The 15,735-nt window shown below is 39.5% G+C and overlaps 1 protein-coding gene across 1 annotated transcript in view; it reads right to left on the reverse strand.

Moving 5' to 3' along the window:
* RRM2B (ribonucleotide reductase regulatory TP53 inducible subunit M2B) overlaps positions 1–15,735 on the reverse strand; it is a 1,174,820-nt gene that overhangs the window by 394,246 nt on the left and 764,839 nt on the right. The window contains exon 6 of the mRNA XM_044065668.1: positions 479–612. Within this exon, the coding sequence (XP_043921603.1) occupies positions 479–612 (134 nt within the window). The remainder of the gene's footprint in view (positions 1–478; positions 613–15,735) is intronic.

Raw genomic sequence — 15,735 nt, forward strand, 5'->3', positions numbered from 1 at the left:
ACTATTACTATGGTGGCTGTCTGTTATCTCAAATGCCTGATAATCATACTAAGCTCTGATCCTTCCGTACACATCCAGCACTGAGAATTCAATTCAGCAATATGACCACATACACAAACCCATGGTGTAGCTTCAAATGTAGTCAATCTTTGTTTTCATGTTGTTAGGTCACATGGCCAATAATGCAGTGAATGGAAATTATAGATATACAAGCTGAAAGACTGAAAGTTGTTTTACAAGTTCAGCACCATATAGTACAACAGAACATTTAACAAGTAAAAGAAAACTGTAAATATTATAGAAACTGGAACTTCTCCTCTACTAAAATCCACAGCTTTTCCTCCCAGTTCTACTTCCATTTTGGTAACAGCATTTTCCATTGCATATTCAAGACCTGACATGAACACAAAACCAATGCAATATCATACAATAACCCTGACCAGAAAGCAGTTAGGATGTAACAGACAAATCTACATACCTCATCCCTGCTAATTAGTTCATTAGAGAAGGTAAGACCAGGCATAAGCCCTCTCTTCTTCAGCCAGAAAATGGCAGCAAATGACCCAGAGAAAAAGATCCCTTCCACTGCAGCAAATGCAATCACTCTCTCTCCTGTAATGAAATATGAAGATGTCATTACATGTATCTGCTTGTAGATGTTATTTGTAATTACAGTTTATAAACAATCTCCTTTAGGTGGCCTCCAAGTTATTCCAAAAAAATGACATTTTAGATGCTATCATTACACTGTTCTATTTTTGCTTTTATCTGTAACTATATTTCATAAACTAATCCCTTTTATTGTCCCAAATAGATATCAACATGAGCTTCAGCTATGCCAAAATGAGTTTTAGGATGAAAACGTAAATGTAACCAGTTTAGACTTTGATCTAGAGAACTATACCATAATGCCTAACATGTTTAAGAAAAGCAAGCGTTTGTTAACAGTGGCACAGTGAAATGGTACACATAAACTGCTTCTCACCTAGTTTCAGGCTCCAACCTGGAAGTTAGAGAGCTAACTTTTTTTTTTTTATTATTATTTCTTAAACAAATAAAGCTACAGCTGGGAAATGTACTACTTTCCAGGGGCATTCCAGGAACACTGTCTGGCTGTGTGACTTGTTCAGTCACAAAGTTTACAAGTGGAAGTTAAAGGAATCAGATGAAGCTGCCTAGTATCTTGTTAGCTGATGTCAGATAGAGAAAATTATCAGTTTCTTCTTACGTGCCTTCTTGGTGTCTATGGAAATACAGAGAATTGTAACTCTGATCATCAGCAAGTATAAGAATACATGAGTAAGTGGGGGATGGTATCTTACATTTTTCCTGCATTCTAAAAACAACTAGCATCAGGGCATTGAACCATAAGCACCAGTATGGCTCAGTAATAGTCCATGTGGTTGCCCTGGAAGGTTTGCATAATGGTTAAGGTGTTTACCTTACAGACACAAGGTGCAGAGTTTGATACTCACATATAATAATTGGCTAGGGTTAAAATGGCCCACAAGGACCACATAATGAGCTCTTCGATTATGTGTGCCAAGCCAGTATGAGCCTGACATTAAGCAGCATTCTATCTTTTACAAGCATGATGCAACAATATAAACAGTAAATAATTGACTTAGTTTTTGGAGTCATTAAAAGAGGGTACAATATCTGTCAACCTGAAAGAATATGGTAGAGAGATTATGCTGCTTTGCCAGGGATGGTTAGCACCTGTCTCCCCTTAGGCTTTTGTACATTGGCTAAAGTCTTGTCCTCCCCATTGTGCCTTTTTAAGGAACTGCAAATCCTTCCAACATAGCAAAACCAACATGGGAACATCTAAAGGTGCTACTGCACAATGCCAGGAGCCTAAACAAGAAACTCCACCACCTGTAGGTTCTCCTCACAACAGAGAATGCAGACATTTATGTAGATACAGAGACTTGGTTTAAAGCTGTAGACAGCACCTCAGCAGTGCAGGGTTACAATGCCATCAATACATTTAGACCACCTACTGCACAAGAAGGGATGGTTGGTGGAGGTATCTCAATTTACATCAAAAACATACATACCTCAACGCTGGTCAATCAATATGATGTACTTGAGCTTCTCCACATTCAAATTGTCATAGGCAAAGTCCAATATCATATGTTCGTAAGATACAGGTCCCACTCCATGACACAGGAAATCCATAACACATACTTAAACATACTGGAGACACTCCCCATTCAACCCAACCCCATATTTATAGGAGACTTTTGGAAATTACACATGACACCTAATATGCATGCCCAGAGATTCCTGGATTTTGTAAACATACATACCTTGGACCAGCTAGTCCATATGCCCACTTGTGACACAAACATCCTTGACCTGGTCCTCACAAACATGGGAGAATGTTACACCATTCCTACCGTACTGTCCTCTGTGGTCGGGTCAAATCATAAAGCTGACTTCTTTTAAACAAAACTGAAACCTGGAATCCCAGCTAAAAACAGAACTTTTAGGAATTATTCCAAGGCAAACTTCCTACTATAAGTGACACCTTAGCAAAATTTTAAGCCCCCCCCCCCAACCTTGAGAACATCATTGTCTATGTGGAATTGTTCATGGAAACCCTGTATAATCATATTAACAGCTGCATAGAAAAAGCTGAGCCCACCCATATCAAGCACAGGACTAGCTCAAAAAACAAGCCACCATGGGTGGAATCCAAATCTCAGTAGGCTGTACAACAAAAGGAAGAAAATCATGTTGAAAATTAGGAGGTGCAATGACCAGCAAGGTAAAAATTACTTCATCATTCTAAGCAAGCAACTCAGAGAGCTTAACAAGTCTACCAAAGCCAAATTTGAGGAAAAAATAGTCTTGCAAGGCAAGGACAACCACAAAACTTTCTTCAGTTACATCCACAACCGCAGTCTCAAAGGCAATACCAGCAGTGTACTGAATTAATTGTAAGTGGTGTCACCTGTACTGAGCTGTAGGATATAGCAAACCTACTGGCTGCCACATTTTGCTCCAATTTTACCCCTACTCATCGCCAGCCACTCATCAGGAAATACCTGCAACCACAACTCTCCCCTAATATCACTAGGGAACAGGTTCTTGAGGCACTCTCCAAGACCAACAACACTGTTTTGATGGATCTGTGATAATATTCCAGGATGCCTCCTTAATAGCAAGAAATCTGTACTAGCTGGCCCACTAGAATCAGCATTTAGCCACAGCCTCCAAATAGCCTTTGTACCGAATGAATGGAGGACTGGGAAAGTCATCCCACTGCATAGAAGCATACCATCAATGGACCCAGCAAACAATCAGTCCATAAGTCTGGCTAGTCTAATATGTAAAGCCATAAAAGAATAATCATGGATATGTTAAATAATGACAAAGGAAGCCTACATTGGATCCAACTCAGTTTGGCTTCATTAAGAGCAACTCATGCCTACTCAACTCGGTGACTTCTTTGAGAAGATCATCAAGGCAATGGAAGAGGGCAAAATGATGAATACTGCCTACCTCGACCTGATCAAAACATTCAACACAATGCCACTCTTGAATATCATAATTAGGTATTAACCCCTACATCACCCACTGGATAGCCAACAGGCTCATGCATAAGACTCAAGAAGTTAAGACAGGGGACTCTGCCTACACGAAAAGGCCAGTCACTAGTAAAGTGCCTTAGACTCAGTTCTAGGGCTGCTCCTGTTTGGTATCTACTTCTCTGAAGTCAAGGCTAATGTCAAAGACCTCTGGCTGATAAGTTCACAGATGATTGCACGTGCATGTGTGTGTGTGTGTGTGTGTGTGTGTGTGCACTGTGACAGTGTGAGAGTGGGTCCATGAGTGTCTGTGAATGAATGGTTATTGTGACTGCCAGCATATGCCTGTGTGTGTGTGCATGTGTGTGGGTGAGCACTGTGACAGTATGAGAGTAAATCCATATTGAATCCATGAGTGCCTGGTCGTGAATGGCTTTTGCAACTGTTAGCATGGGTTCTTGTATGTGTGTGTGTGTGTGTGTGTGTGTGTGTGTGTGTGTGTGTGTGTGTGTGTGTGTGTGTGTGTGAGCACTATGACAGTTTGAGAATGGGTTCATGAGTGTCTGTGCATGAATGGCTATTGTGACTTCTAGCAAATGTCTGTGTGTGCGTGTTTGTGGATGGGTAAGCATTGTGACAGTATGAGAGTAGGTCCATGAGTATCTGTTCTTGATTGTTAGCATGGATGTGTGTATGTGTGTGTCCCCTGGAGCAGGGGCTGAGCCAGTGCCTGAATGTGTTTATTTGGTACCTGCACTGCCATGTGTGTGGTGGGTACTCATCTTCATAGTTTTTCCAGATGTACATCTGACCAATTCATAATCATACAAATTCACAGGAAGTGAGATATTGCCCTTTACAGATATGGATGACTATAAGCTAATACTTACTGCTATAGTGCAAACTATCTCATCAGTACAGCGTGATTTGTCCTGCAATGCTATCAGTGTAAAAATATTGCCACATATTTTCAAACATAGCTCATAGGTCTACTGTGGCAGCTGCCAGTACCAGTATTTCCCATCCAATCATAAACTGCAATCTAAACCCAGTGATTTAATTTTCATTCACATTCTGGATATACTAAGGCATTTTCAACTGAATTCATTCCATAGATTTTTTCCACCTGCTTTAGTGTCTTCTTACAACCTCTTGGAGATAATAACCTTTCTTTCTTGTTTCATTTCTCTTCCATGTCCCTTATGCACTAATAGTGTTAGGAACTCAACGGGCAGCACATGTACCTTCCATGCTGGTAAGATCACAAGACTATGGGGTCTGTCCCCATGACAACAGCCAGAAGTCATGGTCCAGTACATCATGAGGGAAATCTCCATTCTTGAGATGCTGCCCACCAGATAAGATGTTAAATAGTAGTTGGTGGTATATCATGAGGGCAAAAATATTGCATGACATTTGAGAAAAAAAAAGTATGAGAACTTCCCCTGATAGTCTGGCCAATCTCTAGTCAATATGAATATCACGTTGGGCATTCTATGAAATTAGACCGTGCATTGACAGATCAATCTGGTCAACAAAACTAAAAATAAATAAATAAATCAGATATCATTGACTACCAACCCCATATGTTATTCCACTTGGGTTGTGCATGATTTAGCCACATGAGATGATGTTTACCTATCAGGGGCTTGGCAAATATCAGTGGAGTATTTAAACTCCCCATTACTCACATATCAAAGTGCTATACCGCTGTGATACACTGAACTTACTTTAAAAAAGTTTATTTTAAATCCTTTTAACCAACTCCATTTCTTATAATAAACCTTTCCTGCTCCCATACAGCACTGGAAGAATGAAAGAGCAGATACTCAAGGCATAAATATGCGTATGGATGTACGTGCCTGTATGGCCTACATGTTGTTATAATAAGTGCAAGTTATTGCACTTTCACATTTTTTATGCTTTTAAGATCTATTTGTAGTTGCCCAAGTGATCCATACATTTAGGCATTTAGTGCAGCAGATGATGGTCTGGATATGAACGAAGGTTGACTTTTTCTTTAGCTCATAGTTTTGTTGACAAACTTGTCATAATGCTGATGCATTTCATTTGTCACTTATATCAGCCAATTCAGCAGTACTTGTACTAACACTGGCATTGCAATAGAGTGTACTGGATGGTTTCCCACTTAGTATGTTAGTACTAGAATATAAATGGCATAATACTGTATAATAATTAATGATTCTTTCAGTAACACCTCTAACAAAGTATCAGATGTATCCAGTGAAAAGCATGAATGCAGAGCAGTAACTGAGTGATGCAGCATAAAAACAGTGAATGACAATATTACTCTCTGACATTTGTACCTTTCAATTTTAGGTGTGCTGTACTGATAGAGTGCCTGAATGCTATCTTAGCATTTAAAACAGAAGTAGCCAAGGAAAGTGCAGTTGTGGAAGCCCTCCTTACCTGTAACAGTATATGTTCAAATTCCTCAATGCCTCAGTGGCATTTTGAGTTATCTGACAAGGTAAACCAGTGCTGGCCAGCTTTCAAAAGCTCAGACTCCCCTCCTTCTCTTCCTGTGACAGCTGATTGTCTGATCATATCCTGAGTGGGAAGCCTTCAGCTGTCACAGTAAGTGAGTATTCAGGCTTTCTCGCTTCCACAAAGAAGGAGAGAAGTACCTGAAGCCAGAATCATCAAACAAGAGTAAATTTGAAGCCAATCACAATACCATATAAAAAACAAATTCATCAACAGCCAATAAAAGAGGTTGAAACCCACCTCAGTTGTGGACATTCTGGGGGCTGTAGGGTGTGTGCTGCCACTGAGGCAGTAAGGAATACGAACAGCTACTGTTACAGGTAGTAGGACTTATGCATTTGTACTTTGTTCATCATTCCCAATGCCTCAGCAGCATTTTGTGTAGATTCCCAAAGTTTATCCTATTTGGGAGGAGAAAGGCTAAGGATGCAGGATACCCCGGAGAATGGTCCTAGCAAAGCCTGCTCTGGCTCTTGAAGAGGAATCCAGTGTGTGGTGTTTTGTGAAGGTATGAACAGACGACCAGGTTCTAGAATGCTTCTGGAGTCCACCCCTTTCCAATATGCTGTCAAAGAGGATATGGTCCTAGTTGAGAGGGCCTTAACCTTGCTTAGTAGAAATTTACAATGGGTGTTATAACAGAAAACAAAAGCAGAGGACAACCATCATCAGTGGCGGATTTAGGCATGGGCGCAGGGGTGCGCGCCGGCCCCTTTTTCAACTTTCTTCTTTCGCGCCGGCCCCTTTTAAAACTTTCTTCTTTTTTTTTTGAAAAATTATCAGGTGCATCTTTCCTGAAGAATCCTGTCACCAATGTGCCAAGTACATCGGAGATGTGATTGGAGGTTGGTGTCAGATGATTAATTTTTTTTTTTAATAACATAACGGTCCTCCTCCAACTGCATCTCCTCTTGTAATTTAGGCGCGTTGGTGACAGCTGACAGGAATCGTTGGGTAAGCTATTGTCGGAAGACAAGCTCATTCAATTTTAAAATAAAAAACTAGATTGGGGGTGCTGCACTGTTTGAGAAAGCAAGTACGCATTTACTTTTACGTGGGTGCAACCTGCTGGGAGTTGTAGCGTACTAAGTATTGTGTGCATTTTAAGGTTGTTTGAGTCTGTGTCAGATTGGGGCTTATCCTCAATATAACACAATGCTGACTCTTTAGGTTTTTTTGTTTCCGTATGTTCCTGACATGTCCCATCAGTGAAATGGCACCATATTGTACAATCTATCTCCCAGAACTAGATGGTACACTTGACCTAGTTAATCAAATGCTTCCTGTAAGAGTATTCTAACTACAGCAGTATTTTTTTAAAACTACTGACAATAACAAAGGTAGTTATATTTTGTACCAGACTTTTACTGCAGTCTTAAGTGTGAGTGACTACACCTGCATTGAGCAACAGCTGTCTGAAGGTTAGTACCTATGCATATACATAGGACTAATAGACTAGGCCTATGATAATTTTTATGAGTAAATTACTATGATGTTATAGTTGTATGCATAAGAGAAAATAACTATGTTTATTACATTTGTTACTATTACAGTATGATTTCAACTATGGGAATTTGCCGCAGGCAGATGTCTGATCTTTAATCTGATTTTGAGTTTTACAAGAACCCCCAGAGTGCAGCCGAACCCTTCTGATATGGTCCAAAAGTTAGAAACGTGATGACTTGTAGCCTCTCAGAAGTATACCACATAACATTTTCCATCGATGCTATTGCTTTGGAACAAGTTAGAAAGTCAATGAAATCTCTGTGCTAGTTCTTTTATGCTACTCCCACAAACATGAGAACTCCAAACGCTCCAGCTTGAGAACCTTTTGAGATATAAAAAAACATTCACTTACACAACTGCCTAACTGAAATGGCTGTGATAGGATTTCAGTACTTGGCTCCTTGCCAAACCTCTCGATCTGTTAGCGCAAGAAATTTGGACAAAGGCAAAAATAATGACAACGGCCCCAAAATAGGGACATATTTTAAATATTGCTCTTCCAAACTTGGAAAATTAATGGTATAATTGATTCTGCATTGGCATGCATTTTCTGAAGGATATGCAGCCTGAAACTCAAAATGTTTTTTTTTTTTTTTTATTATTTAGTGACTTCATTCGTAAAAGATGTTCCAGAAACCCACATATTTTTGTGAGGAAAGGACCAAACATAGAGTAAAAAAAATCTACACATTCTGCAAAACTCTGGGCTTTTGGGAGCTACGGAACCACCCCACCCCTCCAAAAATGAGTAGTTTCTGTAACCCTTTGGCCAAGAGTTGCTTACTGGTATGTCGGTGGGCGCTAACTTTTGAAGTCTTTCCTTCATTTTTCCTTCTCTGGAATTACTGAGATAATGTTGGCGAAGGAGAACGAAGTTTTTCTTTGTTTTACGGTTTACGCGACCCTGCTAATCGTAAAAATGTATTTGATCGCAATAGTTACGGGGCAACTGAGGCTGAGGAGAAAGGTAGGCTGAAATTATTAAGTAGCCAGCACTTACTACCAGAGCTTGGAGCAGAGCTAACATGATAAAGGTCCTAGCTATCTTCTGACAGGAAATACTCCTCTGCTAGTAGCAGTGTTTCAGAGAATTTGTGCATGCATGCTATTTTTTGTTGTAAGTCTTACTGTTATTTTATTACCAATTACAGCACATTGCCTAACACACCATGTATTGAAAAAGTAAAGAAATGAGGCACAAAGCAGGCGACGACTAAATACACAGCTAAAAGTGCATTTAATATTCCGCAGCTGCTGGCTTTGAACCTTTTCAGTTGTGCAATTATAGCACATAAACAAAAGACAGTAGTGGCTGTGAATGCTGTACCGAGCTTTGAACCAGCAGCAGTCACAACTCTCAAATGTCCATTTTTCACAGAATCTTAGTTTTGGCCCATTCCTCAAAAGATGATTTTCTGGCAAATCACTGAGTATCGAAGTCACTAAATAATGACAGACTTTTGAGTTTCTTATTTCATAACCTTCAGTAAGCTAAAACAGAGTACATGCTGCACGCATGTACCTATGTCGTGTGTGTGTGTGTGTGTGTGTGTGTGTGTGTGTGTGTGTGTGTGTGTGTGTGTGTGTGTCTCTGACACTCCTAATAAGATAAACTAGATAACGGAGAATGAGTGAGGTGTTGGACGATGGCCGGTGTGTGAATAAGTGATTGCAGAGGGTTTGTTTTACTTTATCCCCAGAATGCGCTCTCGCTTTTGTAGATTATTAGCTGTTAATATTGCATCATATTATGTAGTGCCGTTTAGGTAGCTTCCATGTGTTTGCAGAAATCTTAAAGCTTAGTTAAATATAAACGCACACCTCTCAAGTGTACCTCATTACGAGGAATGTACCTCAGTGTTATAGGCTGAAATTGCAGACTTTATGTACTGTCCCAAACTGTGGAGGTGTAGTAGTTGAATAATTTAGCAGGTGTGATTTTTACAGGATGGATGAATTAGATGTGTGTGATTGCATATTAGGGTGTTTAAGGCACTTTGTAATGTGAAGTGAAAGTATGTGTGGTAGAATAAATGGTTGATGTAGATAAACGCATTGCAGATGACTTTGACATTTTTTTTAATTCCTCTAGCACTGTTGAGGGCACCAGTTCTACTTTCTTTGGTGGTGTGTGTATAGAATTGTACATGCTACTCTGCCATACAGAATGTGTATATGTGCTTTGTTGCATTACCTATACGTATGTACACATGCACACAACTTTGTGTGTATGTAGTTCTTTCAGTTGTAATTGTCTTAGGATGGAAATAAAACATTATTGTACTGCATTTGCCCAATTACAGCAGACACACCCTTATATTGGGAATGAAATAGCCGTGAATTTATTGAACCGGTAAAGGTTAGGATTAGATGTCTGTTAAAAAACTAAATTGCTTAAGCATGAGGTTGTGGTTGGCATAATGGTTAGGGTGTTTATCTCAGAAATGGGATTTGATTCTCCCTTTGAAAGGGAAATTGGTTAGGCTTAAAATGGTCTGCAAGAGCAGCTAGCCTACTATTACCCATGAAGCTGATCAAAACAGCCAGATGTGTGCTAAGGGCAGAGCTTGGAGAAGAAAAAAGTACTGTTTTGTACCTACCATAAATGTAAATGTTCGAGTGTTCACACTGCTGCACTCATTATACTTGGGTTATCCTGCCGTCAGGCGGTTCCCCAGCTGGCCTGAGTTCCAAAGTCTTGGTCGTTGCTGTCGCTTCCTCCCTGACGTCAGTGCTACAGGGGTATATAAGATGCAGCCGACGCCATTTTCTTCAGTTTTTCTTGCCCCAGATGTCAAGTGCCCCCAAATAGGTAGGCAATTCAACTTGCTAATAAAACATAAGTAAGACAAGCAAACAACAACTTACACTTACCAGCATATACTCCCCATAGGTAGTAAAGGGCAGATGACCTAGGTACGCACCAGCAATATAGAGGGGAAGGAGGGAGGGACTGCAGCAGTGTGAACACTCTAACATCTACATTTATGGTAGGTACAAAACTGTACTATGTTCATCATGTTACACTGCTGCAGTCATTACACTTGGGTAGAATCCCAAAGCTGAGGTAGGGTGGCTGGTACTATAATGCATCTGGGGTGGCTATAAGGCCCTGCAGCACTGCAGAGGCGAAGCCAGCTCTGAGTTTGGAGTATAGAGGCAGGTGGTAATGCTTGGTGAAAGTATGCACAGAGCTCCATGTTGCTGCTTCCAAAATATCCTTGGTAGGTACTCCTCTGAGGTAGGCCGTTGAGGTGGCTGTTGCCCTGGTGGAGTGAGGTCTAATGCTGGTAGGCACAGGTTTTCTATGGTGTGTATAGCAGAAACGTATGCAATGTCCTATCCATTTGGAAATAGTCTGTTTTGAAATGGCTTTTCCCTGTGCTCCTGCAGCATATGCTACTAATAATTGCTCAGATTTTCTGAAAGCTTTGGTTTTGTCCAAGTAGAAGCAAATGCCTGTGAATGTCCAAAGAGTGCAGTAGTCTCTCCTCTTTATTCTGTGGTTTTGGATAAAAAGTTGGCAAGTGAATAGTTTGGTTCACAGACGCACTAGAAACCACCTTAGGCATAAAAGTAGGGTTAGTTCTTAACGACACCCGGTCCTGATGGAAAATAAGGAATGGTTCCACTGCCATTAGTGCCTGTAATTCTGAAACTCTTCATGCTGATGTTAGTGACAGGAGCAGAGCAGTTTTCCAAGAGATATATTTTAATTATGCTGTGCTAACTGGCTCAAAAGGAGGTAAGGTTAATTTTTTCCAAAACAAAGTTGAGGTCCCACGTTGGAGTTGGTGCTCTACGGGGCGGTCTTATGTTTTTTGCCCCTCTGAGGTACTGTTTCAGTAAAGGATGAGAGAAAATTGGTGGATCTGTGTTGTAGTGGGCAGAGATGGCAGAGGCGTGTATCTTTATGGATGAAAATAAACACTTATTTTTGCAGAACTTGATGCTTATGCTGTTTCAGATAACATTTATGTGTTTCAGATACAACAAAATTGTATTTGCAACTATTAAAGAAAACTTAGGAATTTTTTTTGTTAGAAAATCTCTGGACATTTGCCATTTTTTTTTCACAGGGACAATAATGTAGTGAAACAAATACACTTTTTTATTAAGAATTTTTTTGGAAACTACATGACTCAACGAGCTCATAACAAAACTGTCTAAAACACATTGGTGTCTCGTTGCTATGATGATGCTCCTGTGTAGGGGAAGTCACTTAGAATGGTCCATTTAGTTTAAGGATATGTGGGGGTGTTCTGTATTTAGGCTGTGTTCCTTATGGATATTGTTTTGTCCCTCTCTGTTTATAACTTGGTTTAATCCACAAAGTCTACCTGCCTGCTTGATGGCTGCCATTTTGGAAGGAATGGAGCTGACAGCAAACAAATTGATCTTAAATGTATTTGTTTTGTGGACTACTCTATGTATGAGAAGGGCACACTCAGTTTAAAACTTTAGGGAAAGTTTGTTGTATTGGATTAGTAACTACATAATTATCATCAAAACTTCAACTTTTCTAAATACTTTTCTTGCAGAGTATGTGTAGTGAGTTTGTAAAATGTAAAATGTGGGGCATGAATGAATATAAACTGTGTCAAATGTGTATTCTTGAAGAGCTTTGTGCAAAGATGTCTGTTTTATGCGGGATGCAAAGAGTTGCAACATCTAATCCCATGTGGTACATAGTTTATACCTTATGCTTTTGGAATAAATACATCTTGTTGTGCAAAATAATGTGACTTTATTATACAGTAAAAATCTGAAAACTGTAAAGTAGTATTTTTTTTTTTAATGTTTATGTTGGCTTGAGAAGTTTTATCCACTTTTGTTCATGCAGTTAAAACTAATGCAAACATGCTTGATGAATGAGTGATAAAAGGTGAAAAAAGGTTGCCTCTAAATTGTAGCAGAAGGACCAAATCATTCATTATGACTTTTAAACATTCAGAGGAGGCTTGCATGCTATGGAAACTTTTTGATTCATTCAAGATGTACATGTTTTTGTTACATAATTAAATCATTCCTTTAAAAAAACTGATTGTTTAATTGTGCGGATTTCTGAAATCGACTATATGAACTCTAATTTCTTTATTGTTACTATATTCTTATAGTTATTGCAAATTAATTTAGATGTACATTGGGGAAAAAAGGGATTCTGACTTTTTTGTAAATTTTACCAGGCCTATCTTTCAGGGTGCTTGTTTACGGAGATATGGAAATACTGCATATCTTAATTATTATGTTATGTCACATGTTTGAGTAAACTGTGCTATATTTGGAGTCATTTTTAGCACTCAACGTTTTTATAAACTTTGTTTCTGAGTGATACCATCCTACACTCATAATCAAGTTGGAAGTTATGATGTTAGGTTCCAGATTTTTGGTTGTATATATTTGCTTTCCAAGACCCTTTATCTATATTTTTGATGTCTGCAGGTTGAGAGGTATGGTGACCTCCGTTTATGTATGCTTCACGCGTTGGTGAGATGAAAGGAGTTTGGTGATTGGCTAGCATGTAGCTGATTATCTTATTTACATTAACAGTACATGGAATATTTCTAGATCATTATTTTGCTATATAAGCCTAGATATGATGGAGTTCTGGAGAAATATAGACAACCCTCCACCAGCCACAAGGACTTTCAAAAGTAGAAGGCATTGAAGTTAAGTAGGAAAGGTGTGTTCTTAGCACATAGGATAACATCATATGACTCCTAGCTAATCTGTAAATGTGACAGTCACTATAAATACCTTTTATCCCCTGTCAAATGTGGTGAAAAGTTTGAATGTGAAAAAAGTGATATTGGTGTAAAATGTTTTAATAGCCACTAAGCAAGCAAGGAGAATCCACAACATGCACACATCCCAGCTACAGTGGTACCACCTAATCTGCAGTAGGGATTTTGTCTATAGTGGCTAATTTATGAGTAAATTCCTCAGCTCTGTGAATGTTTGCAGTTACTTCAGGGTGTCCTATTGCCTCTTGAGTGTAGAAGGGGATAAAACACAGCCTATCCACTACCCCAGCTGTCTTACTACATTTGTTTACTGTACTACAGTTATATTTGGTATCTTAAGATACCTTTTAGTGTTAATTATGAGCAGGAACTTTGTATTAAGAGATCATCCATAAATTTATTGGTCAGCTGAATGTATATTGCCTTCTTTTTACACGTCAAAGCATCTTAAGGTGATCTTTATACCACCCCCCCCCCCCAAAAAAAGTGTCCCATTTTCTCACTCCCACCCTGGTAGTTGACTGACCAGACTGCGCCCCCCCTTTCACAGATTCCTGGATCCCCCACTGATCATGCACTAGTGTGCCAGAGACAGGTTGATCTTTCTTAGCCCCTGTATAGGAGCCAAACAGCTGTGCAAGTTCTGTCAAGGAAGTACCCAAGCTGCCTGTGTGTATCCAAGGTATGTAGAATCTTTTCTCACTTGTTTTTTTTTTTTTTGGATCAAGATGGGACATTGGGAGATTGATAGCTTGATTCAAAGTAAATTCAGAAACAACTTTAGGTATGAATGATAGATGGATTAGAGTGTAACACAAACCCATCCTTGTTTAAAATCAGATAGGGCTGGCCCACCATGAAAGCCTGCACCTCACAGACTCACCTTACAGATGTCAGAACAATGAGTAAAACAGTCTTTCAAGTAATGAATCATAAATCAGCCTGAGAGGCAGGTTCAAAGCAAGTTAAGGTCAGTTTTTCAAGAACAAAGTTGAGATCCCACGGAGAAAGAATTTGCTTTCAAGGGGTTCTCACAAGCAACACTTATTTCATAATCTGTTTGACCAGCTAAAACAATGAATGAAAAGGTCACACAAAAAATAATCAGTAAAAATTAAGAGAAAATTCTAGCCAAGCTAGAATTTTCACTGAATGACCCATCAAACCTCTTGTATTAGAGGCACATGGGATATATGCAAATTACCCTTATGAACATCAGGTGTTTCAGCAATATGGCAATACTGAATGTCCATGACTTTTTTCTCTTTAAGTTGTTTGATAAACAAATTCAGGCCAATAAAGCCAAACCCCACTAGCTGTGGACATGCATGTTCCAGCCTGTTATGGACTCACCAGCACAGCACAAGTGGACTGACTAAGCATTAGAAACACAGGGCTGTTATACCCAGATGATGTCTATTACCTGTTTGACCAGAAAAAAGTGAGAAAAGAGGGGGATCCATGGACAGACAAGTTAAGATGGCAGCATATGACAAACCATCTCTAAGTAGCTCACACAAATATTTCAAAACTTATGGGGTCAAAACCCTTTCAAGACCTTGGCTATTAGCTAGACACCACCTAGAAAACCTCTTTTACTTATAAATATATGATTTTCTAGTTGCAGGTTTTCTGACCTCTTTAAATACTTGCTGCACATCCTCATGGAACAAGTGTCTAAAAGGTATCAAATTGGAATCATCCAGGCTGTCGGTTGCAGTTGCTCTAGGTTGGGATGTACCATTCACTCCTGATGTTGCCACGGAGTTTTGCTCTGACAGAATGTATTAGGCCTGAAGAGTCAAAGAATGCTGAAAAGCCATCTCCAAGACCATCACTGCCAACTGATAAAGCGAGTATGACCTTGTATCCCCTCCTTCTTGTTCAAGTACCACATCGTACTAGTATTGTCTGTGATCACTAAAAGAGGACTCAGACTTTATAAGTGGTGAAGAACTTTTAAGGCATGAATCACTGCCAACTTTGACCTCACAAGCCTTGCACTTAAACTCTCATGGACACTGTTCTTCATGCAAAATCTGAAGGGTCCATCTAGACAGATTGGACGGGAGTCTGTAGAAAGATCAGGAGTCCTGGATTCAGAGACAACTGATCCTTCCACCATTGTAGTTCCTGTTTTACAAATCCCAGTACCGGTATCTGGAAATCCAAGCAATGAAGGTGCTGGGTCCAACTCATGTGTAGTCTGGCTAGTGGTATCATGAGGATTGTTAATGATATGAGGCCTAGAATTTGAGGAACTCTCTTGCTGTGGCGTACATCTAAGAGAGAGAAATCAAAGAAAACACCCTGATTAGTCAATACTTTGTCTTCTGGTAGGAATGCCATCCTTTTTACTGTGTCCATCAAACACCTCAGGAAAGCAATTTATTTAGAGGGGGTAAGGAAGGAATTTTGGTGGTTCAGTTTGAAGCCCACTT

Source organism: Protopterus annectens, chromosome 3.part0 (genome assembly GCF_019279795.1).
Source record: "Protopterus annectens isolate FY-2018-M chromosome 3.part0, PAN1.0, whole genome shotgun sequence".
NCBI lineage: Eukaryota > Metazoa > Chordata > Ceratodontiformes > Protopteridae > Protopterus > Protopterus annectens.